The sequence below is a fragment of the Microcaecilia unicolor genome, chromosome 3, assembly GCF_901765095.1.
Source record: "Microcaecilia unicolor chromosome 3, aMicUni1.1, whole genome shotgun sequence".
NCBI classification, from domain to species: domain Eukaryota; kingdom Metazoa; phylum Chordata; class Amphibia; order Gymnophiona; family Siphonopidae; genus Microcaecilia; species Microcaecilia unicolor.
The window spans coordinates 123100227-123127367 of record NC_044033.1 but is presented as its reverse complement, the minus strand read 5'-3'; the positions used below and the strand labels follow the sequence as shown (position 1 = coordinate 123127367).

The 27141-nt window shown below is 39.9% G+C and overlaps 1 protein-coding gene across 1 annotated transcript in view; it reads left to right on the top strand.

The window, feature by feature from the left end:
* The first annotated feature begins 2466 nt into the window (after positions 1-2466).
* TASP1 (taspase 1) overlaps positions 2467-27141 on the top strand; it is a 317359-nt gene continuing 292684 nt past the window's right edge. Inside the window, 2 exon segments of the mRNA XM_030196341.1 lie at positions 2467-2553; positions 13514-13733. Of these exon segments, the coding sequence (XP_030052201.1) occupies positions 13595-13733 (139 nt within the window). The 5' untranslated portion in view covers positions 2467-2553; positions 13514-13594.

Genomic DNA, 27141 nt, shown 5'->3' with positions numbered 1-27141 from the left:
CCTCTCCTTATTACATCCAGTACCCACTGGTCAGAAGTTTTTTTTACTTATTTGACAGCTTTTTAATTTGAAAGGTTCCCATATGTAGATATAAATATCATGAAATAAAAACTGAATATCACTAAAACAGCTTAAAAATTATTTTACCTGGTGGAAACATCACTAATAGTCTGTATTTTGTGCTAATTTTTATACACTGTTCTATACAATGCTTTAATACATGGCCAAATATCAGTGAGGTTATCCTGCTTACTGATGGGTTGTTGTAATCTGCCTTGGGAAGTCTGCTGTTATTTATTTATTACATTTGTATCCCACATTTCCTCACATAGCAGCAGGCTCAATGTGGCTTACAGGGTCTGGAGAGGATAAAGATTGGAAGTAAAATTGAACTCTCCTTTCATTGGGGCACATGGAATCACATCTTCACCTCATCTCTTTTGTACAAATGGATTATTGTTTTGAGCGTGTTTCAAGGACAAGTGTTTTTCATAAGTTAAAATAATTAAAAAAAATGTTCTTTTATGCAGATATCTCATTTGTTTAAGCATAACTAAATGGGCTATAAGCCCATAATGCAGCCCATTGATTTTCTTATATTTTGTTCTTGTGATGACTTATACTGTGCCAAAACTGAAAACTCTTATCTCTATCTGGTCGATAATAAAAGGAGCTCATTGTGAACACTATCCACTCTAAAAGGTTGTTTTATGGCTGTACATGAGGAATTGTGATATTGAATAAATAAGTGAATGTTTTTGTCCCTAGTCATGTATCCAAAGTTTATATAATCCTTTCAAGAAAGGCAGTTAATTCTTTAACTTATTAGTGGAACATGTCACAGAGGCATGGTAAGTCACATTTTCAATATGGTAATACTAGGGCCCAGCTAAGGAACAGGTTATTTTGAGTTAGTCTTCATTGGACCAAACTTGCTTTCCTTGTGCTATCACCATCTAGGCAGTGTCTTAAAAGGTGGAGGATAAAGGATTAAAAAAAAAAACATTTATATCCCACATTATCCCAATCAAACTTGGGTTCAATGTGGCTTACATTTGAAAATACAGTGAGAGAGAATAATAGAATTCAGTTATTCACGGGAGCAAGTAGATGGATATATATGAAACATTTAACTAAGTCGAGATTAGCATATATATATATATATCCAAGTGGGCGTTTAAAAACTTGCCCTTTAATGATGCCACATGTTCAGAATCATAGCCATAAGCATAGGGTGATTCAAAGATGATCACATCCACACACCAGAACAGGCATCCATCACAATGCAAAAATAAACTCACATTGCAAAAGTAAACAACAACTTCTATAGAGTACATCCAAAATTTAATTTTTATTTTCTCATTTCCATCTTCCAAAATTCCAGACTGAATATGTAAGATTAGCAGGACCCAAAACGCTCAAAAACAAACTCAGAAACAATACAGTTTATACCTAATTGTTCAACCACTCTTAGGATTCACCTTTGGGTTTAAAAAGCAAAATCATGTGCATGTAAGGTCTGGATACACACATTAAAACAATCAAAGTTTAAAGAAATGCCCATAATATGTAATATGTGGTAGCAATAATGAAATAATGATGGAATATTCACATTGTAGGCAGCCTGAGCCAACATATTTATTTTCCACCGAACATAATTAATTTTGTATGAACTTGGCAGCATTAGCACATTTAGACTTACGCTGGACAGAACAAATGCATGAAGGAAGCCCTTCCCTCATTATTCAATACTACTCTGTGAAATCGTAGTAATTAAACAGTCAAGTGCATTTTTATAATATACCACCGCAATCCACACAACAAAAGGAGCACGTTCCCACATGCCATCTTTTTCTTTTGATGTAGGCACAGGAAAAAAATTAAATGCTCCCAGGTTTCAACCTAATGCATGTTTAATGTGTGATATAAATATAATAAATAGATAGATAGAAACAAACTGTGAATGTTGAGCACCTGATTCTCCTAGCATGATGTCTGTTTTAGTGGCCCTTTACCTGGAGAAAAAAAATCTCTGAACGAATATTAGTGCTAGGGTGTCCCTATTATAACCAGTCCCTCCAAATGACACACTGATTACAATTTATAACAAATTACTACTACTCTACCTATGAAAAGTTATTCTGTTATTATACTTCCTCTATGTACATCCGCATACTGCACAAGCCGGCATGTTTGAAAATGTAAGTGAGAATAAATTAAAATGCTACCAACAATAAAGAACGACAACGTGGATGCAGCAGCTCACTGGTTTGCGTGCTTTGTTTTGAGTGTAGGGCGATGACGACCGCGCGGGGGGAAGGGGAAATAGAGATTGACCTAATTGGTTTTAACGTTTGACGTCACTTCGTCTCCTGTTTTATCTATCCACCTTGGACGCCACTACCAATTGAAGCCGAGTCCCGGGACATGCGCAGAAAGCTTTAAAAGGCCGGGTCATAAACGTCACGGTGACGTCACTTCAACTGTGTGGCTATGAGATCTGAAAGTCCGGGGGAGAAGGAAAACGGTGGGATTATTAGTGGGCGACCTCAGGTATGAGTTTGACGGGGGGACTGTGAGGGAAATATGCCGTATCGCGGACAAGGAGGAGAGTGGAAGGTAGAAGGACAGATGGCAGATCATGAGGAGGGGAAGGGAAGGAAAGTGGTGGTGGGGGACGATCCACTAATGTGTGTGAGGAGAGCCAGTCCCCCGATCCCCTAATGTGTGTGAGAGTGTGAGTACAGCCGAAAGCGTGTGACTTGGTATCTTTGCTGTTAGAGTTACAGACAAGCACTAATAACAGTGGGTACTAGTGAAAGACTAGTATCTGTAAATCTGAGATCTAACAGAGCTTGCAAAATGCAATTTGTCTCTTCAGTAAATCAGGCCTTTGCATTGTAAAAAAATTTAAGATAATAACTCTGATGTTTAAGATGGAAACCCCATAAAATGGACAGCTAATGAAGCTCCTTCAAACAGGGGTAATCTGCTGAGTTAGATCAATATTTTTAAGCATCCTTGCTGTAGGATTTTGAGCTCTTTGGAGTAAGATAATCAGAGGTGTCTAAAAGCTCCATTTTGCATTGGGCTTTTAAGGCTGTCCAAGTTGGAATATTCAGAATTTTCTGTGTATTTTACAGTAGACTCACTGATTGCAGAGCCATTTGTAAACTAAATATAAGGACATTTAGGAGTACAAGAATATTTGCTGGTATGTACAGTGAGAACAGCCATAGTTAAAAAAAACAAAAACAACTTAGGGCCCTGTTTCCTAAGGTGCGTTAGCATTTTTATCGTGCCTACAGTTAGCGCGTGTGTGCTGTGTGGGTGCCTATAGGGATATTGTAGGCGTGTACACAGTTAATGTGCGTACATGGTTAATAATGTACGTTAAGAATGGTAATGTGCCTATAACGCGGCTTAGTAAACAGGGCCCTTAAAAAGTGATGTGGCTTTCAGTGATGATAATTGTGAAAGCAATACACAGTTGTGAACAACCACCTTTGAGAGAACAATGCACTGTGTATGGTGCTGGAATTGGATATATCACAAAAGGTAGTGGAGATTACTGAAGCACTTTGCCAGCTGAAGGAGAAGAGGGACACATGGTCTTTACTGATTACACAATGAAAGCTGTCTTATAAAAACAAGTATAAACAAACAAAAGCAGAATAAGGTCAAAAAGGTTTATTGGAACAATACCTGACGTGACCACGTTTCGCCCTCAGGCTGCGTCAGGGGTAAAACTATCAAAGGTGTATATAAATATATTGTACACACTTATGGTAAAACCAAAAATTGTTCAAAAACCAAGTTCCAATCAATACCTTCTTCTTACTTCAACAAAACTGAAGGTATTGATTGGAACTTGGTTTTTGAACAATTTTTGGTTTTACCATAAGTGTGTATAATATATTTATATACACCTTTGATAGTTTTACCCCTGACGCAGCCTGAGGGCGAAATGTGGTCACGTCGGGTATTGTTCCAATAAACCTTTTTGACTTTATTCTGCTTTTCTGTTTGTTTATGCTTTTGTGCAAGCAGTTTTGTGCCTTTTTTCTTTGCTTTGTCTTTATAAAAACAAGTAGAAACAAAAATTAAAACAGGCACGATAAAAAGGTGTTAAAACAGTTATCTATAAAAATGGCAGATCTAGCCAGGTAAAAACTAGTAGAAAATTGCGTAAAAAGTGATCATCCTTAAAAATGGCTATAGCCATAACTGGGTTAAGAGACATAAGCCTATGTTTACTAAGCGGCGCTATGGGCGCATTAGTGTTTTTAACCTGCGTAAATGGTTTACATGCGTTAAACGCTAATGCGCCCATAGAAATGTATGGGCACATTAGCGTTTAACACACCTTAAATTTACAGGCGCGTTAAAAACGCTAACTTAGTAAACATACCCCAGTGGAAAACTCTGCCATCTAAAGGAAAAGAGGGACACATGGTTATTGTAAAATGAAAAATAAAAAATGTGTAATAAAATCTATAATATGAAAACGGGTAAACACATGAAATAAAACCGACAGGCTAAAGGGCGCCAAAACAGGTTAACTTTTAAAAAAGGTCATAAATAAATCTGGTAAATTTAAACAGAAACCGCTAAAAAGGCAGGTATACTTTAAAAAACGGTGAGCATACTGTTAAAAAAAAAAGCACACTATAGTGAGGCGACTGACACCACACTAATATAGCCTATATTCTGTTAAAAGGTGTAAAAAGCAAGGTATGATTAAAAAATTGCCTATTACCCACTATGGGGACCAAGTTGCTACAGGTAGTAGAATGTCCCCAGCAAGCCATTAAATGATGCCATAAGTGATGTAAAGGTTGTGACAACATGCTATTTTTTTCTCTCTGGGGAAAGCTGATCTGCTTTAGTTTAGCTATATTAATCTGAAGAGTTTGTTTCCATATTGGGCAAAAATATATTCCTAAATATTTAATTTGGTTAGGACACCATCTAATAGTATAGAGGAGATTTATGAGCTATGACATAACACATTTGAAGGCACTAACTCTATTTTGATTAATTAACTGTATAACCTGAGAGTGAATCAAAGTTTTCTAATACTTTGAAAAGATGGGGGACCAAAGATTCAGGGTTAGAAATGTATAAAAGCACATAAGAGGACAATTTGATTGTAGTGTTACCTACAGATATGCCTTGACTGTCTTGGTTTTCCCATAAACTTATAAGTTATGGTTCTAAAGTTAAAATGAATAATAAGGGAGATAAAGGGAAAACCTGTTGAGTGCCTCTAAATAAACAAAAGGGATTTCTTAATTCCATTTTAACATATAATCTGGCAGTAGGAGAAGAATATAATACACAGATCATATCTATACATTTGTTACCAAAATTAAACCATTTTAACACCTGAAATAAAAAGGTCTGTGCTACATAATTGAAGGCTTTTTTTTGGCATTTAAGGAAATAACACAGTCGGGGGTATGAAGATTTTTTTTGTAGTGTGGAGCACATGACTGAAGACTCTAGTGTTGTCCATAACCAGGCGACTTTTTACAAATTAACTTTGATCAGGAGCAGTAAAAGATCCAACTACTGAAACTAGATGGTCCTCTAAAATGTTAGTGTATATTTTGCAGTCGTAATTAAGTAATGATATTGGTCTGTAATTGTGTGCTTGGATTGGATCCCTTTGTGGTGCGGATAGTAAAACCACTACCGCCTCAGCCATAGAGTTGGAACAGCATTTGTCTTTAATAATGTTCTTACAAAAATGAAGGAGCCAAGATGATAATTGCATTAGAAAAATGTTTATAAAAGTCTGCAATAAATCCATCACTTCCTGGAGCTTTCTGAGTCTTCAATGAAGTTATAGCTTTTTGAACATCCGTGTTTGATATTGGTTTATCCGAAGAAGATAAAGAATTTGGGTTTGGACTTTTTAGTGTGTGCAAGTACATTTATATTTGATCTACTGTAACTTTACGTTATGAAGTAGAAATCTTTTCATAAAAATTAAAGTGCTCCACAATGTCTGCTTCTCTCGTTAAAATAAAACCATTTTTTAAATTACATTTTTCTGTTCTCTTTAAGGGCCCTGTTTACTAAGCTGCGTTTTAGGCACATTAGCATTTTTAACGCGTGTTAACTGTGTGCACGCCTACAGTATCTGTATAGGCGCCTACACAGCGTGCTGGGCAGACTTCTACGGTCTGTGCCCTGAAAATGGCAGGTACAAATCAAGTCTAATTTAGGGCTGGGATTGGTCTGTTATGGTTTAGTTTGGGTGAGTGCCCCTTTATTAATTAATATTTGAAGGTAAGAGAGTTTTTCATCTCACTTGCTTTTTCTCATTAATTGTGAGTTTTTTTGCTTCTGGGATTTTTTTCTCTCTGTCCTTCTTAAGAAACCAGTGATAGTAACTTACTCCTGATATAACAAGGACAGTATAAATACTTTTGTATTCTTTCCTGTTTGGAGATTTGAGGTTTCAATTGTTTGTATTATAATATAAGTGGAGTTTCTCCACTATTAAAGGGACACTCACAAACTAATTAACTATATGTAACAAACTCCTTTTAGAGAGTTAAGGTACAAATCAAGGTCAGGTATACACAAAAAGTAGCACATATGAATTTATCTTGTTGGGCAGACTGGATGGACCGTGCAGGTCTTTCTCTGCCGTCATCTGCTATGTTACTATGTTGTGGTTCAATATTAAGACAGAGGAAATGGCTCATTCTAGATTGAAGGTCTTGGATTTCTCAAGGAAAAGTTACTGGGATGGGAACAGCTGAAGAAAGTAGAACAGCAATGGTCAAGACCAAAAGGAGCTATATTAAAGGCAACTAACCTTTATGTTAAAAAATTATATAAAAGTAAGAGGAAAAGAAGGCAGCTCTGGTTCTTCAACATAGTGCTGAAAAGGTAAGGGAAAGGAGGTTAGCCTTCACACGTTATAAGATGACTCAGAAAGAAGACAACAAGCGAAAATACCTGGATAAGCTAAGAGAAGCTAGAAAAGCTGTCAGGAAAGCAAAGCGGCAAATGGATGAAAAGATAGCTAATACAGTAAAATTGAGGGATGAGGCATTTTTCAGATAGTGTTGTGAGGCTCAAAGCTGAGGGGGAGGAATATTTGGAGGAAGATAAGGATAAAGCTGAACTACTTAACAATTAGTTCTGCTGTGTGTTCATGGATGAAAGGCCAAGGGTAGGACTGCAGAATACAAATTTTAAAGGGGATGGATGTATGGTAGACCAAGACCCGTTCTCAGTGGTTTGTGTTCATGAGGAGCTAGCTAAAATAAAAGTAGACAAAGCGATGGGGCCTGATGGGATACACCTGGGGTGCTCAAGGAACTCAAAGTTCTGGCAGCTCCGCTGACTGACCTCTTCAATGCTTCCTTAGAGACTGGAGTGGTCCCGGAGGACTGGAGAAGGGCGGATGTGGTCCCTTTGTACAAGAGTTTAAGTAAGAAGGAGATTGGTAATTACAGACCTGTCAGTCTGATCTTGGTGGTAAACTAATGGAAACGCTTCTAAAGCGGAGGACTGTGAGGTTTCTCAAACTGAATGGAATGTAGGACCAAGGCAGCATGGCTTCACTAGAGGCAGGTCATGTCAGACGAATCTGATTGATTTTTCCGACTGAGTGACCAAACAGTTGGACGTGGGAGGGGCACAAGGTGTGGTATACTTAGATTTCAACAAAACTTTTGACATGGTTCTGCACAGGCAGTGCCCTCAGTATGGGACCTAGAGTAACTGATTGGGTTAAAAATTGGTTCAATGGCTACCACTTGTTGCTTATTTTGATACTAGCCGTTAAGCCCGTAACAACGGGCTAGTTTTTTGTTTTCCTATCGCCTCCCCCCCTCCCCCCGTCCACCAACCCTGCTCTCCCCCCTGCCCTCTCCCCAGCGTCTGTTTCCCTCAGTTCCGCCCCCTCCTTCCCTCCTTGCTCCCTCCTCCTCCAATTTCCACGCCCATGTCCAAGCCCTCCTCCCTATTGGGCTGTACTGCTGGTGGAGGTGGGGCTTGGACTTCTATACTCTCAGCATTCTGACTCTACTGCGCATTTGCAGGTGAGTCGGTCACTTGCTGTTTATATGTTTGATGGTACAATGATAAGTACTAAATTTGATGTGTGTTTTTTGACATGTGCATGCTTTACACTTTGATTTGTATTCTCCAGCCCCCCCTCCCCTATCCCTCTTCTTTTCCTCTTTCCTCCCTCTCTCTTGTTTTCACTTAATTTGATTCTGAATGTAGATTGCTGCTTCTTACATAAGAGCTACGATATTGCCTTACTTTGTAAAATGTTACTTGTTGTTATGTTGTGAGCTCTTGATGGTATCTGTTTCAAAAATCAATAAAAGAAATTAAACTTAAAAAAAAAAAATTTGGTTCAACGGAGGGAGACCGAGAGTAGTGGTAAATGGAGCTTGCTCTGAAGAAAGGGATGTTATCAGTGGAGTACTGCAGGGATCGGTCCTCGGGCTGGCTCTTTTTGGCATCTTTGTGAGTGATATTGCGGAAGGGCTGTCTGGTAAGGTTTGTCTCTTTGTGGATGATACCAAACTCTGCAATAGGGTGGACACTCTAGAGGATGTAGGTGACATTGAGGAATGGTCCAATATTTGGCAACTAAGATTTAATGCTAAAAAATGCAGGGTCATGCACTTGGGTGAAGTGCTTCTGTGTACAAAAGAAGAGCGGGACTTGTGGGGTGAATGTGTCTGATGACTTTAAAGTTTCCAAACAGGTAGAAAAAGCAACAGTTATTGCCAGAAGGATGCTTGAATGCATAAGGAAAGGCATGACCAGCAAGAACAAAGAGTTGATAGTGCTCTTGTATAAGTCTCTGGTGAGGCCCCATTTAGAGTACTGTCTGCAGTTCTGGAGACTGCACCTACAGAAGGATATAAACAGGATGGAATCAGTCCAGAGGGTGGCTATAAAACTGGTAAGCAGTCTTGGACATAAAACGTACAGGGACAGGCTTTGAACCTCAACATGTATACGCTGAAAGAGAGGAGATATGATAGAGAAATTTAAAAATCTCAGGGGCATTAATGTACAGGAAGTGAGCCTTTTTCAAATGAAGGAAAACTCTGGAATGAGGGGGCATACAATGAAGTTAAGAGGAAATAGATTTAGGAGGAACCTATGAAAGTATTCGTTTGAGGAAAGGGTGGTTGGAAGCGTAGAATGGCCTCCCGGTGGAGGTCATGGAGACAAGGACTGTGTCAGAATTTATGAAAGCGTGGGACAGACACGTGGATCCCATACAAAAAGGAAGACTTAGTAGTTACAGAGGATGGACAGACTAGGTGGTCCATTTGGCCTTTATCTTCCGTAATGTTTCTATATAGCAATCCGGTTTAGGATGGGCTGGAGAGAGCTTTGACAGAAACTCCAGTAATTGGAATGTGAGGACATTGCCGAGCAGACTTTTACGGTCTGTGTCCCGCAAATCACAAGACATATTTGAATAGGCTGGAGTGGGATTTTGACTGTAACACCAGTAGCCGGAACATAAGCCAGGTGGACTTCTACGGTCCATGTCCCAGAAACACCAAAGAAAGGCCATGATCAAGTATATATAATAACACGTTTATTGTTGATTTAATCTTGAATTGAGAATGAATGTGACTCTACGGCAGACTGGATGGACCATTCAGGTCTTTATCTGCTGTCACCTACTATGTTACTATGTAATTGTTGGCGTGTTAAAAACACTAATACAGCTTTGTGAACAGAGCCCTAAGAATGTTAGCTAGAGTTTTCCCGACTCTATTCATTCCAGCATAGTATACAGATTATGAGGATAATTGAATACCAGCTTTAAGTCTCAATATTTTATTAAATTGGAATTTCAGTTTTTGCAGGTTAAGTAGGTCTTCCTTTAGACCAGAAGACATTATATGTTATGTGCATTACTTATATCCCGCCTAATCCTACATTAGGTTTATAGCAGGTAACAAATATAAGAAGCTGATAACAATATCAGGATAGATTACAAATCAAGCGTAACAAAATTAAAATTATTATAAAGAATGTGTTATAAAATAAATGTATTAAATGGGATTTTAGTGCTTTCCAAAAATAAAAATAACTAGGATTCAACAAATTATTTTGTGGTAAAGGTTTTCAAACCTTTACAGAATAATAGTAAAATTTTCATGACGTAGATTTATATCTCAAACCCCTTTATAGAAGGAAGTGATAACAAAAAATGATCAAAATTACAACAATTATTAGCTGAACCAATAGATAACACAGGTGAATTTCAAGACAGAATTTTAAAAACTAAACAACAAATCTTAAACATAATTCGTGCTTAACAGGTAACCAGTGAAACTCAATCAACAAAGGTGAGACATCATCAAACTTAGACTTTCCATGTATTAGTCTATCAGCTGTAGTCTGGATCAGCTGAAACCGATTCATAAATTTCGATGAGACTCCTAACTAATGGGAACTATAATAGTTCAGTTGAGAGAGAATCAATAGTTGGAGAAGCACTCTGAAAATACCTTGAAAAAAGTAGAAGTGAACTAAATGCAATTGTTTAAATTTAAAACTAATTTTTTTAGTTAAAGCATTTGAGGATCCATGCTTAGCGAAGAGTCGAACAACATCCCTAAGATTTTCTTATTCACTTTCAAATAAATTCCATTACTAGGAGATAATCCAAAATTTCCACCAAAGGCAAGATAAACTCTCTATTACGCTGATAATGTTTAGGGATATAGAGGAAAAGACTTCAGAAACTCGGTAACAGCTGATATTAGTTTAATGAAACAGCTGACCGCTTTGCTCTGCGTGGACTAAATTTAGAGCTCACGCTGGCGAGAATCGTCATTAGTCCAAAAACCTATATGGCACTGTATTGGTATCTTATACTTGATTATTTATACTGTGCGAAAAAGGTACGACATAGGTACTTAGCTGTGGTCTGTGCTGAGACTATTGAGAATGCCCGCGCCCAACAGCGAGCTCCTGTTTCGCTCTATGTTTCATTAAGAGCCAGACCTCACGTCCTCTCACAGCAACTTCAAACTGGTCTTGGAGGTCAATGGCAGCCACCACAGCAGCAGCAATTCATTCTGGTCGCCTGTGTGACCGACCCCGGGTTACCGAGTTTCTGAAGTCTTTTCCTCTATATCCCTAAAGATTATCAGTGTAATAGAGAGTTTTGGGTTACATACTATAATGGCAAGTACCAAGAGTATTGTTAATTACTAGGAGATACAAATGTGGAATAATATCCTGGTGTAGATTGGACCAGAAAAGTTTAGTTTTATTTATTTATTTGTTACATTTGTATCTCACATTTTCCCACCTATTTGCAGGTTCAATGTGGCTTACATTGTACCGGAGAGGTGTTCGCCGACTTCGGTATGAACAGATACAAAGTGATGTTGTGGTAGAATAAGGTTCATGTGGAACATGCGCATAGGGAATTGTAGAGCGGAAGAGTTATGCCATTACGTGCTTTGGTTTCGTTGTGTTGCAGAGTTCAGGCATTTAAGTTGGTTCAGTAGGGTATGCCTTTTTAAACAGGTTAATTTTTAGTGGTTTCTGGAAGTTTAGGTGGTCGTACGTTGTTTTCACGGCTTTTGGTAATGCATTCCATAGTTGTGTGCTCAAGTAGGAAAAACTGGATGCATAAGTTGATTTGTATTTAAGGCCTTTGCAGCTTGGGTAGTGGAGATTTAGGTATGTTCGTGTTGATCCGGATGTGTTTCTGGTTGGTAGGTCTATGAGGTCTGTCATGTATCCCGGGGCTTCGCCGTAGATAAGTTTGTGAACCATGGTGCAGATTTTGAAAGCAATACGTTCTTTGATTGGGAGCCAGTGCAGTTTTTCATGTAGGGGTTTTGCGCTTTCAAATCACGTTTTTCCCAATATAAGCCTGGCTGCCATGTTTTGAGCGGTCTGAAGTTTAAGATTTTAGATTCAACTAAATTAGAATCCAACTGGGTTCAAGATTGTCTGACTAGTACATTATAATTTAGATTTTTAGATAGTATAGCTACACCATTTTTTCTTTTCAAACCAGGAGAGAAAGAACAAGGACGGTAGATGGGTTAACATTTATTCTCCAATAGATCAGCCACAATTTTTCTGTGATAATGCACATTAGCTTTCTTTGTTAGACGTAAATCATATCATAATGAGAGGTGATATGAATATACCTGTTGATTTGAAACTGGAGAGAAAATCCTCAGTACAAATTAAACCTTAAAATCCCAGAAAGCATTTAGCACGAGCTAAAAATGCTATTGAACCTTAGTAAAAGATTCTGTTCTTTTTAAAAAGCTTGTTGACATAAAACATGGTGACATGGCTGTCAAAATTAAGATCAAGTATCTTCAGAGGAGACGGACAGACTCAAGGGCATAAAGTATGGCCCAGAACTCCAGGTGATTGATCTGGTAGAAGCATTTAGACTTAATCCACATCTTTTGTGTGCAGTGAAAGTCTGTGTTTGAACCATCTGTTGTCAGGATGAAATAGTGTTCCAGTAGAGCAAAGGGAATATCTTGTGTGATAATGCTCATGCCTTTTTCAGTAGTAGCTGAAGCTTATTTTTATGTTTAAACATTTTTATTGAATTTTAACAGAGTATACAATAACAACACAGTCTGCTATATATATGTTACTAACAAAACACCTTGCAGATTAATAGCACATAACTAGTCAGTAACAAAACTGTTTTACAAAATTAACTCCCCCTCCCCCCTCTCTCCACTAGTAACCTTCTCAACCTACCCTTATAGCAACATTATTATCCATACGAATACGTTCCAAACTCACAACAAGGGATTACCTATATTTGCGTAACAATAAATCACAATTATTCTCATACCTCCTCCCTTTTCCTCGTACCCAAACTCTCCTCATCAATACCCCTTGAGGCTTGGGCTCTGATGACCCCCCATAGTGATTAAGGAGAATTGGCCAACTTACTTTACATCTCCCCTCCCCTCTGCAAGCTCAAGCCTATTTTATACACACCTATGTGCCTTTATATGCACCCGGAAGTAGCTCTGTAAATATTGATGCACACATTTACACGTGTAAACATATGTGGGTACTCCACACATGTACACTTGCAGTTTATAAAGTGCACATGTATATCACAACGCTGCCTCCATTCCACCCAAACTGCACTCCCAGGAATGGATATATGTGCATATACTGCCGCACAAAACACACACAAAAAAACCCCTTGGTAAAGTTACCTCTCTAGGATGCAGGAGAATCATTTACTTTAGTGTATATAGAAATGTTTTCCAAATTATTATTTATTTAGAAGGAAATATCAACCCCCCCCCCCCCCCTGTTTACAAAGCCACTGTAATGCCGACACAACCCATTCACTTTGTTGTAGTTTATATTTTATTCTAATGAGATAAGCTAAGTTTAGCTTATATCCTATGTATACACACACATTTCTACTGGAATTATTCCATTTGTTGGTAGAAAGACAGTCCATAACTTTTGTTTTGTTCTGCTTTAGGAAAGGTCCCCTGAAGTGTTTGCGTTTGACTGGCAGCATTCCCTCTTCTGCGACAGAAGATGGTAATCTTGGTGTGTGATCATGGAAAAGGGCATGAATTCACTTGAAGCATTGCCTTCCAAATCATCTCAAGCTTCTGGCACAAAGACGACAGCCAAAGAATTTGAAACAAACAAAGCTGAAAAAGGAAAGCGATTAGGATTTGTGCTGGTACATGCAGGTAAGGGGTGAAGGGTGTGTGGTTGCAAGGAAATGAATCTTTCTGCATTTATCTTGTATCACATTAATAAAGAAAAACACAGTAGCAGTATGAAGAGGGTGAAACAGAGATCAGAATGTAGTTCTGTCTACTGCTTTTTCCGTGAAATTGCCAAGATGAAAGTGCTTGAAAATATTCTAACTATTGTATTAACTTAGGGGGGCAATTCTGTAACTGAGCACCTCGAGGTAGGCGTGACAGTGTTGAGCATCAATTCTATGACGGCATGTGTGTGCTAAGATGTCATGATAAAATGCTACTATTAAGTTGGCAAGCAGGCATGATATTCTCACATGTGGGTGATGTCATCCGTGGAGTCTGGTGCGGACACTGCCATAGTGCTCTGTCACTTTAAGGTAGTGCCTCCATTATGCATGCACTGGAGCCTTCCCGCCCGATGCTCAAGCATGGAACTAGCAGTCTAGCATTTTCCGCATAGTAGAGAGCTTGGCTTTCTAAACTCTCCTCAGTGTGTCAAACTTTACCTTTTTGGTGCCTTCCCTTTTTCTGTATATTTTTCTTCTTCTTTTATTTATCTTTATTAATTTGTTTCAATTTATAAATTTTTCAAGTTTTTCTTTTTTTTTTTTTCGGCCTTTGTGGCCTGTGAGCCCTTCTTTTCCCCGGGTAGCATCGACCTTTTTCAGGTTCATGACTACTCAATCTCCCTGGTAAGCCTTTTGACCTTTACAGGCTCATTTTCGAAAGAGAAGGACGCCCATCTTTCGACACAAATCGGAAGATGGGCGTCCTTCTCACAGGGTCGCCCAAATCGGTATAAGTGAAAGCCGATTTTGGGCGTCCCCAACTGCTTTCTGTCACTGGGATGACCAAAGTTCACGGGGGCATTTCGGAGGTGTAGCGAAGGCGAGACTTGGGCGTGCCTAACACATGGACATCCTCAACCCATAATGGAAAGAAAAAGAACGTTCCTGATGAGCACTTGGACGACTTTACCTGGTCCTGTTTTTTTACGACCAAGGCACAAAAAGGTGCCCGAACTGACCAGATGACCACTGGAGAGAATCGGGGATCACCTCCCCTTACTCCCCCAGTGGTCACTAACCCCCTCCCACCCTAAAAATATTTTTTGCCAGCCTCAAATGTCACTACTGAAGACCCATCTTTTTAACAAGACATACCACAAAGACCAACAACTATGAACTCCTCCACATATACCCAGAATCGTCTTTACTATTTGCTTGTTATATTAATAGCATGCTTATCATTATCATGTTACCCAAGGTCCTTCTGTAATACTAAATGTTTATTTTTTATATATCTCCACAATTCATGATGTATTGTAAGCCACATTGAGCCTGCAAAGACGTGGGAAAATGTGGGATACAAATGCATTAAATAAATAAAAAAAATATTCAGCTCTTATCACAGCAGTATGCAGGTCCCTGGAGCAGTTTTAGTGGGTGCAGTGCACTTCGGGCAGGCGGACCCAGGTCCATCCCCCCCTACCTGTTACACTTGTGGTGGTAAATGTGAGCCCTTCAAAACCCACCACAAACCCACTGTACCCACATGTAGGTACCCCCCTTCACCCGTAAGGGCTATGGTAGTGGTGTACAGTTGTGGGTAGTGGGTTTTGGGGGGCTCAGCACACAAGATAAGGGAGCTATGTACCTGGGAACAATTTATGAAGTCCACTGTAGTGTCCCCTAGGGTGCCCGGTTGGTGTCCTGGCATGTGAGGGGGACCAGTGCACTATGAATGCTGGCTCCTCCCACGACCAAAGGGCTCGCATTTGGTCGTTTCTGAGATGGGTGTCCTTGCTTTCCATTATGGCCGAAAATCAGAAACGACCAAGTCTAGGGACGACCATCTCTAAGAACGACCTAAATTTCAGGATTTGGGTGTCTCCGACTGTATTATTGAAACGAAAGATGGACGTCCATCTTGTTTTGATAATACGGGTTTCCCCGCCCCTCCACCGGACGTTTTGCGAGGACGTCCTCAGCAAAACTTGGGTGTCCCTTTCGATTATGCCCCTCTTTGTCTGCCATTTTTCCCTCCACATCAACGAAGGTGCCAAGGGGCTGAAAGAAGTGTACTCTATGCGTTTCAGGCACAGGCCTCCATAATTAGTGTGTTCAGTGCTTAGGTCCAGAGTACCGGGACGTACAGGGAGGAGCAGGTTACCACCTCTGTTGACAAGCAAACCAGATATGGACTTGGGCAGGTTCTTGAAACATCTCTATAAGAGCTGTTTACCTAGTCGGCAAACGGAGCGCTATGGCAGACAAAATGAGCACCTCTTCAGCCTCATGAATGGTCTCTCAGCATGCCTGTAGTTCGTCGAATATTCCAGCAGTAGGGAACTCCAGTGATAGACCTGTTCGCTTCTCCTCAGAACAACAAGCTTCCCTGCTTTTGTTCCAGTCTCCATGCTGCCAAACATGTAGCCCCAGATGCCTTCTTGCTTCACTGGGGAACAGATCCTCTATACACCTTTCCCCCATTGCCTCTCATAGGGAAAACCTCTTCTCAGACTACGTAAAGACCAAGGGACCATGATCCTAATTGCTCCCTACTTGGCCACATCAAATTTGTTTCCCTTTTCTTCTAGTGTTATAATGCATGGAACCATTGAGGTTAGATTTTTTCCCAACCCTAATACCACAGAAAGAAGGGTACCTCTTCTGTTAGATCCTAGCTCTCTAGCCTGATGACTTGCTTTTTGACAACTTAGTAACATAGTAACATAGTAAATGACGGCAGAAAAAGACCTGCACGGTCCATCCAGTCTGCCCAACAAGATAAACTCATATGTGCTACTTTTTGTGTGTACCTTACCTTGATTTGTACTTGTCCTTTTCAGGGCACAGACCGTATAAGTCTGCCCAGCACTATCCCCGCCTCCCGCCACCAGCTCTGCCACCCAATCTCAGCTAAGCTCCTTAGGATCCATTCCTTCTGAACAGGATTCCTTTATGTTTATCCCACGTTTATCCCACGCTTGTTTGAATTCTGTTACCGTTTTCATTTCCACCACCTCCCGCGGGAAGTGCATTCCAAGCATCCACTACTCTCTCCGTGAAAAAATACTTCCTGACATTTTTCTTGAGTCTGCCCCCCTTCAATCTCATTTCATGTCCTCTCATTCTACCGCCTTCGCACCTCCGGAAAAGGTTCGTTTGCGGATTTATACTTTTCAAATATTTGAACGTCTGTATCATATCACCCCTGTTTCTCCTTTCTTCCAGAATATACATGTTCAGGTCATCAAGTCTCTCCTCATATGTCTTGTAACGCAAATCCCTTACCATTCTCATAGCTTTTCTTTGCACTGCTTCAATTCTTTTTACATCCTTCTCAAGGTACGGCCTCCAAAACTGAACACAATACTCTAGGTGGGGCCTCACCAACGACTTATACAGGGGCATCAACACCCCCTTTCTTCTGCTGGTCACACCTCTCTCTATACAGCCTAACAACCTTCTAGCTACGGCCACCGCCTTGTCACACTGTTTCGTCGCCTTCAGATCCTCAGATACTATCACCCCAAGATCCCTCTCCCCGTCCATACCTATCAGATTCTCCCCGCCTAACACATACGTCTCCCGAGGATTTCTATTCCCTAAGTGCATCACTTTGCATTTCTTCGCATTGAATTTTAATTGCCAAACCTTAGACCATTCTTCTAGCTTCCTCAGATCCTTTTTCATGTTTTCCACTCCCTCCCGGGTGTGCACTCTGTTACAGATCTTAGTATCATCCGCAAATAGGCAAACTTTACCTTCTAACCCTTCGGCAATGTCACTCACAAATATATTGAACAGAATCGGTCCCAGCACCGATCCTTGAGGCACACCACTACTCACCGTTCCCTCCTCTGAGCGAATTCCATTCACTACCACCCTCTGGCTTCTATCCGTCAACCAGTTCCTAATCCAGTTCACCACTTCAGGTCCTATCTTCAGCCCATCCAGTTTATTTAAGAGCCTCCTGTGTCAAAAGCTTTGCTGAAATCGAAGTAGATTACATCTATAGCTCGTCCCTGATTCAATTCTCCTGTCACCCAATCAAAGAATTCAATGAGATTCGTTTGGCACGATTTCCCTTTGGTAAAACCATGTTGTCTCGGATCTTGCAACTTATTGGCTTCCAGGAAATTCACTATCCTTTCCTTCAGCATCGCTTCCATTACTTTTCCAATAACTGAAGTGAGGCTTCTTCCCTATCACCACTCTTGTGAAGAGGGACCACCTCCGCCGTTCTCCAATCCCTCGGACCCTCTCCCGTCTGTAAGGATAGACTTGCATTCCTTAATCCTTCCAGAATTAGTCTCTAAGATACTATTGGCCTCTAGGAAACCTTCCACGCAGAAATGTTATTGTTTCAAGTGGAAAATATTTTCTTTCTGGTGTACAGCCAGAGCAGTTGACCCTGCTAGGTGCCCTCTTCCTACCCTTATGGGGTGCCTTCCTGCATCTTTCTGATTCTGGTTTCCCTTTTCTCCTAGAGTTATAATGCATGGAACCATTGAGGTTAGATTTTTTCCCAACCCTAGTACCACAGAAAGAAGGGTACCTCTTCTGTTAGATCCTAGCTCTCTAGCCTGATGACTTGGTTTTTGACAACATAGACTTGCATTCCTTAATCCTTCCAGAATTAGTCTCTAAGATACTATTGGCCTCTAGGAAACCTTCCACGCAGAAATGGTATTGTTTCAAGTGGAAAATATTTTCCCTCTGGTGTACAGCCAGAGCAGTTGATCCTGCTAGGTGCCCTCTTCCTACCCTTATGGGGTGCCTTCCTGCATCTTTCTGATTCTGGTCTCAAAACTAACTTAGAGTACACTTGAGTGCCGTTAGTGCGTTTGACTCTGGAGTCAATAACAAGACAATTTCCGTTCATTGCTTGATTTACAGAAAGAAATTGAAGAAGTTAGCAACTAAGGCAGGTTTTCTAACAGCAAAAGAAAGTGAATTTCTACAGGTTAAAACCCCAGTTGTACCCACGGTTTATATCTTACCCAAAATACGTAACGTTTTTAAATAACCCAGGCAGACCCATTGTCTTTGGAAATGGGTCAATATATTAGAACCTGTATCCATCTTTGTTGTTGTTTTTCTTGCGTCCATTTATTCTTATAGAATCATATGCAAAAGATTCTACCTATATGATCAGTCTGCTAAATGTCTTTGATAGAGATCTATCAGACATCATTGTGGTCACTTTAGACATTAACTCCTTGTACACTAACATCCCTCACTTAGAAGCATTTCTGTTGATAGAAGAGACCTTGAGGGGTCATACCATCAATCGTAGAATTCCGAATCATCTGATTCTCACCTTTGCCACCGTAGCCCTAATGAAACATTATTTCTGCTTTCAACTTATCAACACATTAAGAGAACAGTTGTGGGGGCATCTGTGGCCCCTGATATCGCAAACCTATAAGTCTAATTTTTCAATGTTCATTTTAGATGACCATCCATTTAAGGACAATGTTTTCTCTTATTAAAGGTATATTGATGACATCTTTCTCCTTTGGAGAGGTAATCTGGATAGATAGATTGATAGAATTCAACTTGTGGCTCAGTACAAGGGACAGTAAACTGACCTTTAAGATGCAGTATAATACCACTGAAATTAGCTGTTTTAGGACCCTGTTTACTAAGGTGCAAACTTTTTAGCACATTCTAAAAATTAGCGCCTGCTAACGCTAGAGACACCCATAGGAATATAGTGAGTGTCTCTAGTGCGCGCTAAAAAGTTAGTGCGGCTTAGTAAACAGGGCCCTGCACATTCTTATTAAGAGAGACAAATCAGTTTACTACTACTATTTACAAAAAGCCCATCGATAGAAATGCTTATCTCCACTATACCAGTTTCCACAATACAAGTCTTAATAATCATTTACCATATTATCAGTTTCTTAGGTTACGCAGTTTACATTCAGACTTCAATGAGTATGAGAAGCAAGCACAAGTCATGGGGGCTCGTTTTAAAAACAGAAGTTACCCTGACAGCTACATACAAGATGGATATCTAGAGCAAGAGATTCTAATAGGGACCAATTATTTGCTTCAGATACATTATGATCCTCCGGATTTGGTATGCACATGCAGCATTGACATTTAGCAAGTCATATCCAGAAACCAATCCACAAGCATTGGCATATCTTGGAGGGACATGCATGTTTTTGAGACAAACATCTAGTAGTGGCATATTCTAGGGGTAGAAATTTGAACGATAAATTGGTACTATCTACCTTACCCGATCTCCGTGCACCTGTCGCAGAAGGTCAACATCTGGGACACAAAAGCAGTGGTAGGTGTAGTGTCTGTTTACATTCTTTGGACATTTCGGTCCTTACACATCCTCAGACACTTAAAACATATAAACTTAAACATAATTCAGATTGTAATATGGCTCAAGTTCTTTACATTATTTTGTTCCCCTTGTTTCCTTTTATATGTGGGCAAAACCAAGAGGATGAATAAGACACACATTATCGAACATCTTAGCTGTCATAATTATAACATCCTTACTTTGCCCTTGGTTGACCATTGGAATCGGGCAGGACATGTCATTAGTGGCTTAGTTTTTTGTGTTCAAGACATTTTAACAAAGGTGGAGGGGAGACGATGTTGATTCAGTACGTTTAGGTGCTGAACAAAGGCTCATTTTTCAACTTAATTCCATTGCACTTCATAGATTATTGATTACAGACCATTTTTATAGGTCTCCTTGTTTTTCCTTCTTTTGTTTTATCTTCCCTTTTTTTATCCACTTCTTCCCTTGCTCTTTTCCTTCCCCTTCCCCCTCCTTGTTTTCTCCGTTCCTTTTCCCTTTTCTTTTCTGTTCTTTTCTTTCCTTCTCCGTTCCCTCTGTCTCCCTCTTTCTTCCTTCTTTCCTCTTTTTCCTTCCCCTTTCCCTATTTTCCTTTTATTGCCTATCCACATATTATCTTCCCTGCCCCTTCCCCTCCCCCATTTTTTTGTTTTTTTTAGGGTTAAATGGTTATTATTCTCAATGGAGAAGGGTAGTTAGAGGGGTTCCCCAGGGGTCTGTGCTGGGACCGCTGCTTTTTAACATATTTATAAATGACCTAGAGATGGGAGTAACTAGTGAGGTAATTAAATTTGCTGATGACACCAAGTTATTCAAAGTCGTTACATCGCGGGAGGATTGTGAAAAATTACAAGAGGACCTTACGAGACTGGGAGGCATATTTTCAAAGCACTTAGCCTTCCATAGAAACCTATGGAACTTTGGAAGGCTAAGTGCTTTGAAAATATGCCTTTGGGCATCTAAATGGCTGATGAAGTTTAATGTGAACAAGTGCAAAGTGATGCATGTGGGAAAGAGGAACTCGAATTATAGCTACGTCATGCAAGGTTCCATGTTAGGAGTCACGGACCAAGAAAGGGATCTAGGTGTCGTCGTCGATGATACGTTGAAATCTTCTGCTCAGTGTGCTGCTGTGGCTAAGAAAGCAAATAGAATGTTAGGTATTATTAGGAAAGGAATGGAAAACAAAAATGAGGATGATGTTATGCCTTTGTATCGCTCCATGGTGCGACCGCACCTCGAGTATTGTGTTCAATTCTGGTCGCCGTATCTCAAAAAAGATATAGCGGAATTAGAAAAGGTGCAGAGAAGGGCGACGAAAATGATAAAGGGGATGGGATGACTTCCCTATGAGGAAAGGCTAAAGCGGCTAGGGCTCTTCAGCTTGGAGAAAAGGCGGCTGAGGGGAGATATGATAGAGGTCTATGAAATAATGAGTGGAGTTGAACGGGTAGATGTGAAGCGTCTGTTTACGCTTTCCAAAAATACTAGGACTAGGGGGCATGCGATGAAGCTACAATGTAGTAAATTTAAAACGAATCGGAGAAACTTTTTCTTCACTTAACATGTAATTAAACTCTGGAATTCATTGCCAGAGATTGTGGTAAAGGCTGTTAATATAGCGGAGTTTAAAAAAGGTTTGGACGGCTTCCTAAAGGAAAAGTCCATAGACCCTTATTAAATGGACTTGGGGAAAATCCACTATTTCTGGGATAAGCAGTATAAAATGTTTTGTACTTTTTTGGGATCTTGCCAGGTATTTGTGATCTGGATTGGCCACTGTTGGAAACAGGATGCTTGGCTTGATGGACCTTTGGTCTTTCCCAGTATGGCAATACTTATGGTTATTCCTCTCCCCTTTTGCTCCTTTTCCTGCCCTCCCTTTTTTCCCCCTTTCCTTTTTTCCCTCTACCTTGTTTATTTGTTTTGTTTATTCCTTTTCTTTTTTTCTCTCCTTTTTCTCCCCTACCTTCCCCTTATCCTTCCTATCTATCCCCTTAATGCCATTCCTCTCCTCCAGTCTTTCTCTTCCCCCTTTCCTCTCCCCCTATTTTCCCATTTCTCTTTCTCCTTCCCCCCTTTTTCCCTCCTTTTTTGTCTTTTTGTTTTAGTATATTATCATTTTTTTCCTTTAAGTCCAATACAACTGCATCAAGATTATATGGGGCAGTCCTGTATTCAGTGTTTTTTGTGCCCAGCTCATATGTATATTACATGCATATATACAGATTCTCCTTTTATACTTAAGAGTGTGCATGTTCTTAGCGTTTATTATGGCAGTACATTCCTTAATGCTGTTTCCTTCACTTCTTGTATTGGATGAGTTGTGACACATTTTTCTGCCACCTGCAGTAGTACATTTTGGTTTTTGCCTTTTGTTTTTTGCAGAAAAGGCCTCTTTTACTAAACCACACTAGAGATTCTTGTGCAGCAAATGTGATGCCGCCTATTCAGTGGGCTTCAGTGCTTTTGCCACGCCCAGAATCACTAGCGCAGTTTAGTAAAAGAAGCCCAAAGTTTGGGAGCCTTGAAGTAGTCAGTTTTGTTTAAGCCTCACTTCCAAAACAAGATGATTTTTAAGCACACAATTCGTGTGTATGGCTGCTTTTTGCTCTCGTTCCCCCCCCTCCCCATTGACCTCCTTATTTTGCATTTTCACTACAATCTTGAAAGATAATTCATTTGTGTGCAATTATGCTTTTTTTTTTTTTAAGGTTTACCTAATCCACACCCCCATCTCCCTTTTCATTATTTTTATTGTTTGAAAGTGGTGTACTACTATAGCTTTTTTACTTTTTAAATATATAACTTAACTTTTTATTGATCTTTCCGGCCAGGTCTCAGTTTTATTTACAATGGCTGGCTTCAACAGCAGTATTTTATATATGTACAGTGTTTTAGTGCACCAAAGTTAAAATAATTCAGTGTTAACCTGTTTTCTTTGTAGGTATTTGCCCGTGTTTTCCTTTTATTTTATGGATGTAATTCTTTGACGTACATTGACAATGTATATTTATATTTCTTTATTAAGAATTGGTACGGAAAAAATTCCTTTTTAACTCCCTGATCTGCCAGTGTGGGTCTGTGCTTGCTTAAACACTTCTTAGCTTTACTCCTGCTGCTAGATTTGAGCTCTTTCTCATTGCTTACCCATATTATGTTGTTTCGTTTTAAACTATCCACATGATTATACTCTCTAGTTTTAGTCTATTATATTGTAGGCGTTTTTTTTTTTTTGTTTTACAGCTCAGCATTGTTTTTAAAGCCTTAGCATTTGCATATGATACAGATATTCAACATCATATTTAATTTAACTTGTTGGGTTCATTTGTAATGTTGCAGAAAAGATTTTTTAATTGGCAAAAACCCTTTGTAATATCTTTGTGTACATACATTATTTTCTTAAGTAGGTGTATTAATATATATATATGTTTATATGATTTCTTGGTTTTATGTGAATTGGTATAAAATACATGTACTTTAGTATTTCTAGTGCTGGTGTATAGAGGTTGATTGACTTATCATTGCCCATTGATTATTTTAAGTATGAGTTGTTTTCAGTGCTATACATGTTAATTAAATTAGCCTGATTATATTTATAGATACCTGTGTACGTGTATGATTATCTTGTGCCTCTCTTTCTTAAGGTAATATCATTTCCTTTTACATTGTGTTTATGTATGATGTTCTTTTATATTTTGTTATATTGGTTTTATAGACATATGTTTTATGAGGTGATATTTGCTAGTTATACCATTTCTGTTCTTATTCTCATTTTGGCTTTTGTTTGTCTGTATGTTTTTAGATATACCAACTCCTGAATTATACTGCTTAATAAGTTTGTTGCAACTTACCTCTGGATTACATCAGTGTTTTGGCTGGCTATGTCCCTTCTCTACTCACTACTACTATTACTATTTATCATTTCTATAGCGCTACAAGGCATACGCAGTGCTCTACACCAAACACAAAAAGACAGTCCCTGCTCAAAGAACTTACAATCTAGATAAGACAGGTAAACAGACAGAACAATTAAGGGTAAGGAATAATAGGTGAGGTTAAGGACAGGGCAAGTGAGAAGTGGTGGTATTTGTATACTACCCTGGTATTTGTGGATTTGGCTTCATAGGGAATTGTCCTTTTTGTTGGTGTGTGTTATTTCATACCAGAAGCCAAAGTGTTTTGGCCTGTGCACATCTCTGAGGGAAAGAGGAAAGCAAAAAAAGTGAAAAATAGTAAAAATACCCAGGCAAACCCACCACTACCAAAAGATAGACTAAATAAAGCAAAACAAGTTGGTTGGGGGGGGGGGGGGAGGGGAGAGACAAGTTGAAAAGCAAGGACATTTTTTTTTCATTAAAGTCCTTCTGGCGAAGGTCACGTGACGCTATGTACCGGAGCGGTCGAGGCTAGACTAGCTCCAGGTACCTCCTTGTAATTCCCATCGAATTAACTCCAGAAACAAGGCGGTGTGAACCACAATTACTAGCGGAAAGCTGACACATTAAGATTCTGCGGCCGAAAGAGAGATTGATAGCAGGTATGACGGCTAAATCGCTAAAAAAGGACAGAGACAAGAGTAAAGCGCTGGAAGACAAAATGGCGGCCCCAGCGAGCCCGCCAACCTCTGCAGTCGGGTCGGCGTGGGCAGCGGAGATTGTGGGAGAGGTGACGACCGCGATGGAGGCGATCCTAGATAAAAAGTTGGAAGGCTTGAATTCAAAACTGGAGGGATTACAAAATCATATGGCGCAATTGAGCCAAGACCTGGTAGCGCACCAACAGCGCACGGGGGCCCTGGAAGACCGTACGGGAGTTGTAGAAGAAAAATATGCTAAACTTCAAAAGCTGGTAGAAGACCAAGCTGAGAAACTCGAGGATCTAGAAAACAGATCCCGACGTAATAACTTACGCTTCGTGGGGCTCCCCGAAGAAATCAGCGATAAAGAACTACGTACTTTCCTTGAAACATGGCTGATGAAAGAACTAAAATTGAGCACAGAGCTGGGCCCGTTGCAAATTGAAAGAGCACACCGCATGGGGATGCAGAGAGCGGGTGACGCCAGGCCCAGGATAGTTACCTGCCGTTTCCTGAATTTTGTTCAAAAAACAGCGATATTGCAAGCTATGAGAGGAGGTATGGCTCTTAAATACAATAACCAAAAAATCCTTTGCTTCCAGGACTACTCGGCGGCAGTTGCGGCGAAGAGAAGGAGCTTTTCACCAATTTGCTCCCAATTAATCCAACATAAGGTTAAATTTACCTTGCTGTACCCGGCGAAACTACGGGTAACCCATCAGTCTGCGACGAAAACCTATGAAACAACACAAGCGGCACAAGACTTTGTAAAACAACTGCTGCAGACGAGAGATGAATAAGGTAAAGAAAGGCACATGTTACAACTGAAAGTTATTCAAGTAAAGAATTGCTTCCTTTGGCGGCAAGCGGCGGACATTTACAATGCGCAGAATAATTTTAAGTAAGTTTTGAAGTATGATCTGTTGCTGACTCCTGGACAAAAGAGGAGCATTGGGATGCGAATGAAAAGACAATGGAGAAACTAATTGGAGCTCCATAGAAGTAATATTTGTAACTATACTGGGATGTTGGCAACTCTGAAATATAATAGAAGTGGACATATTAGTGAGAATGACCAGCAGGCTTCGGAGAAATAGATTGGAGAGAAGCAGGAGAGAAAGGGACTGCTATAAGAGATTTAAATCCTCCGGCTTTGCTGAGTTATTACAGAACAAATGGTTTAATTATCTGATCGGCTGATTGACCCAACACCAAAGAGGTGAAATACAGTCTGTTAAAGTTGGGAACCAAGCCTATGGATGAAGACATGATGATATGCGGAAGAGAGTTGAGATAACTGTTTTGGTTTTATATACTTCTGCACTTCATTGCAGGCTAGCAGAACTGAGAGAATAATCAAAGAATGGTTGAAATGGTAAAATTGTTTGACAGTTATAGGAAGTTGTAGTAGGTTCACATGATTGGAGCATTTTTGCGGGATAATATATGGGAAAACTGTAAACTTTAAATCTGGGGAAAAGGGAGTTAAAGGGAATATAGAGGCTCTTACATGTAAATGAGAGTACAAGTTAAACCGGTTTAAGGAGCGGGGAATAGCAAGGGGGGGGGGTCAAACGTGACTAAATTCCGTGGGGGGAATTAGCAGGGATAATAAAAGGGGATGGGGAGGGGGATCTGGGAGGAGAAGGGGAGTTATAAGGGAAGGGATTCAGATGGTCATAAGACGGAAAACTCAAAGGGTAAATATAAACACTACAGAGGTAGAGAGGAATTGGAACACACTAACCTACAGCACACAGAGGTAACTGAGAGGGGTCATGGGCTGGGGTGGCCTCTTTCAGAAGATAAAAGGTTTCAATGGCAAATAGGATGCTTTTATGTTCCTTAAATGATAAAAATTGTAACATGGAATGTGGGTGGTATTAATTCACCCATCAAAAGATCAAAAATTTTGAAATATCTGCAAAGAATTCAAGCTGACATAGCTCTTTTACAAGAAACACATCTCTCGGATAAAGAACATGAAAAGCTGGCCAGGTGATGGGTAGGACAGTGTGTAGCCGCACCAGCTAAAGGGAAAAAGGGAGGAGTAGCTATTCTAATCAGGAAAGGGCTGGTGACAGAAATGAGTGATGTGACTAAAGATCAAGAGGGGCGCTATGTTTTTGGTAAGGTGATAATAGCAAGACAGCAGGTACTATTAGGCAGCATATATGCTCCCAACCACTTTGAGGCTCAATTTTACAGAAGTTTGGTGAACATACTTACTGCAGTAGACCCCATCCCATTAATCCTAGGAGGGGACTTTAACATGGTGTGTGACCCAGAACTGGATAAATCTCAGCCTCCTCCTACGCTAAAACACTGGCCCTCGAGAGGGCTGCCCAATCTTTGCACTGTATTAGACCTGTTAGATGTATGGAGAGTGTTACATCCACAAGATAGGGACTATACTCATATATCGAGGGCGCATAATACCCAATCGAGGATAGATTATATACTGATGTCTCGATCACT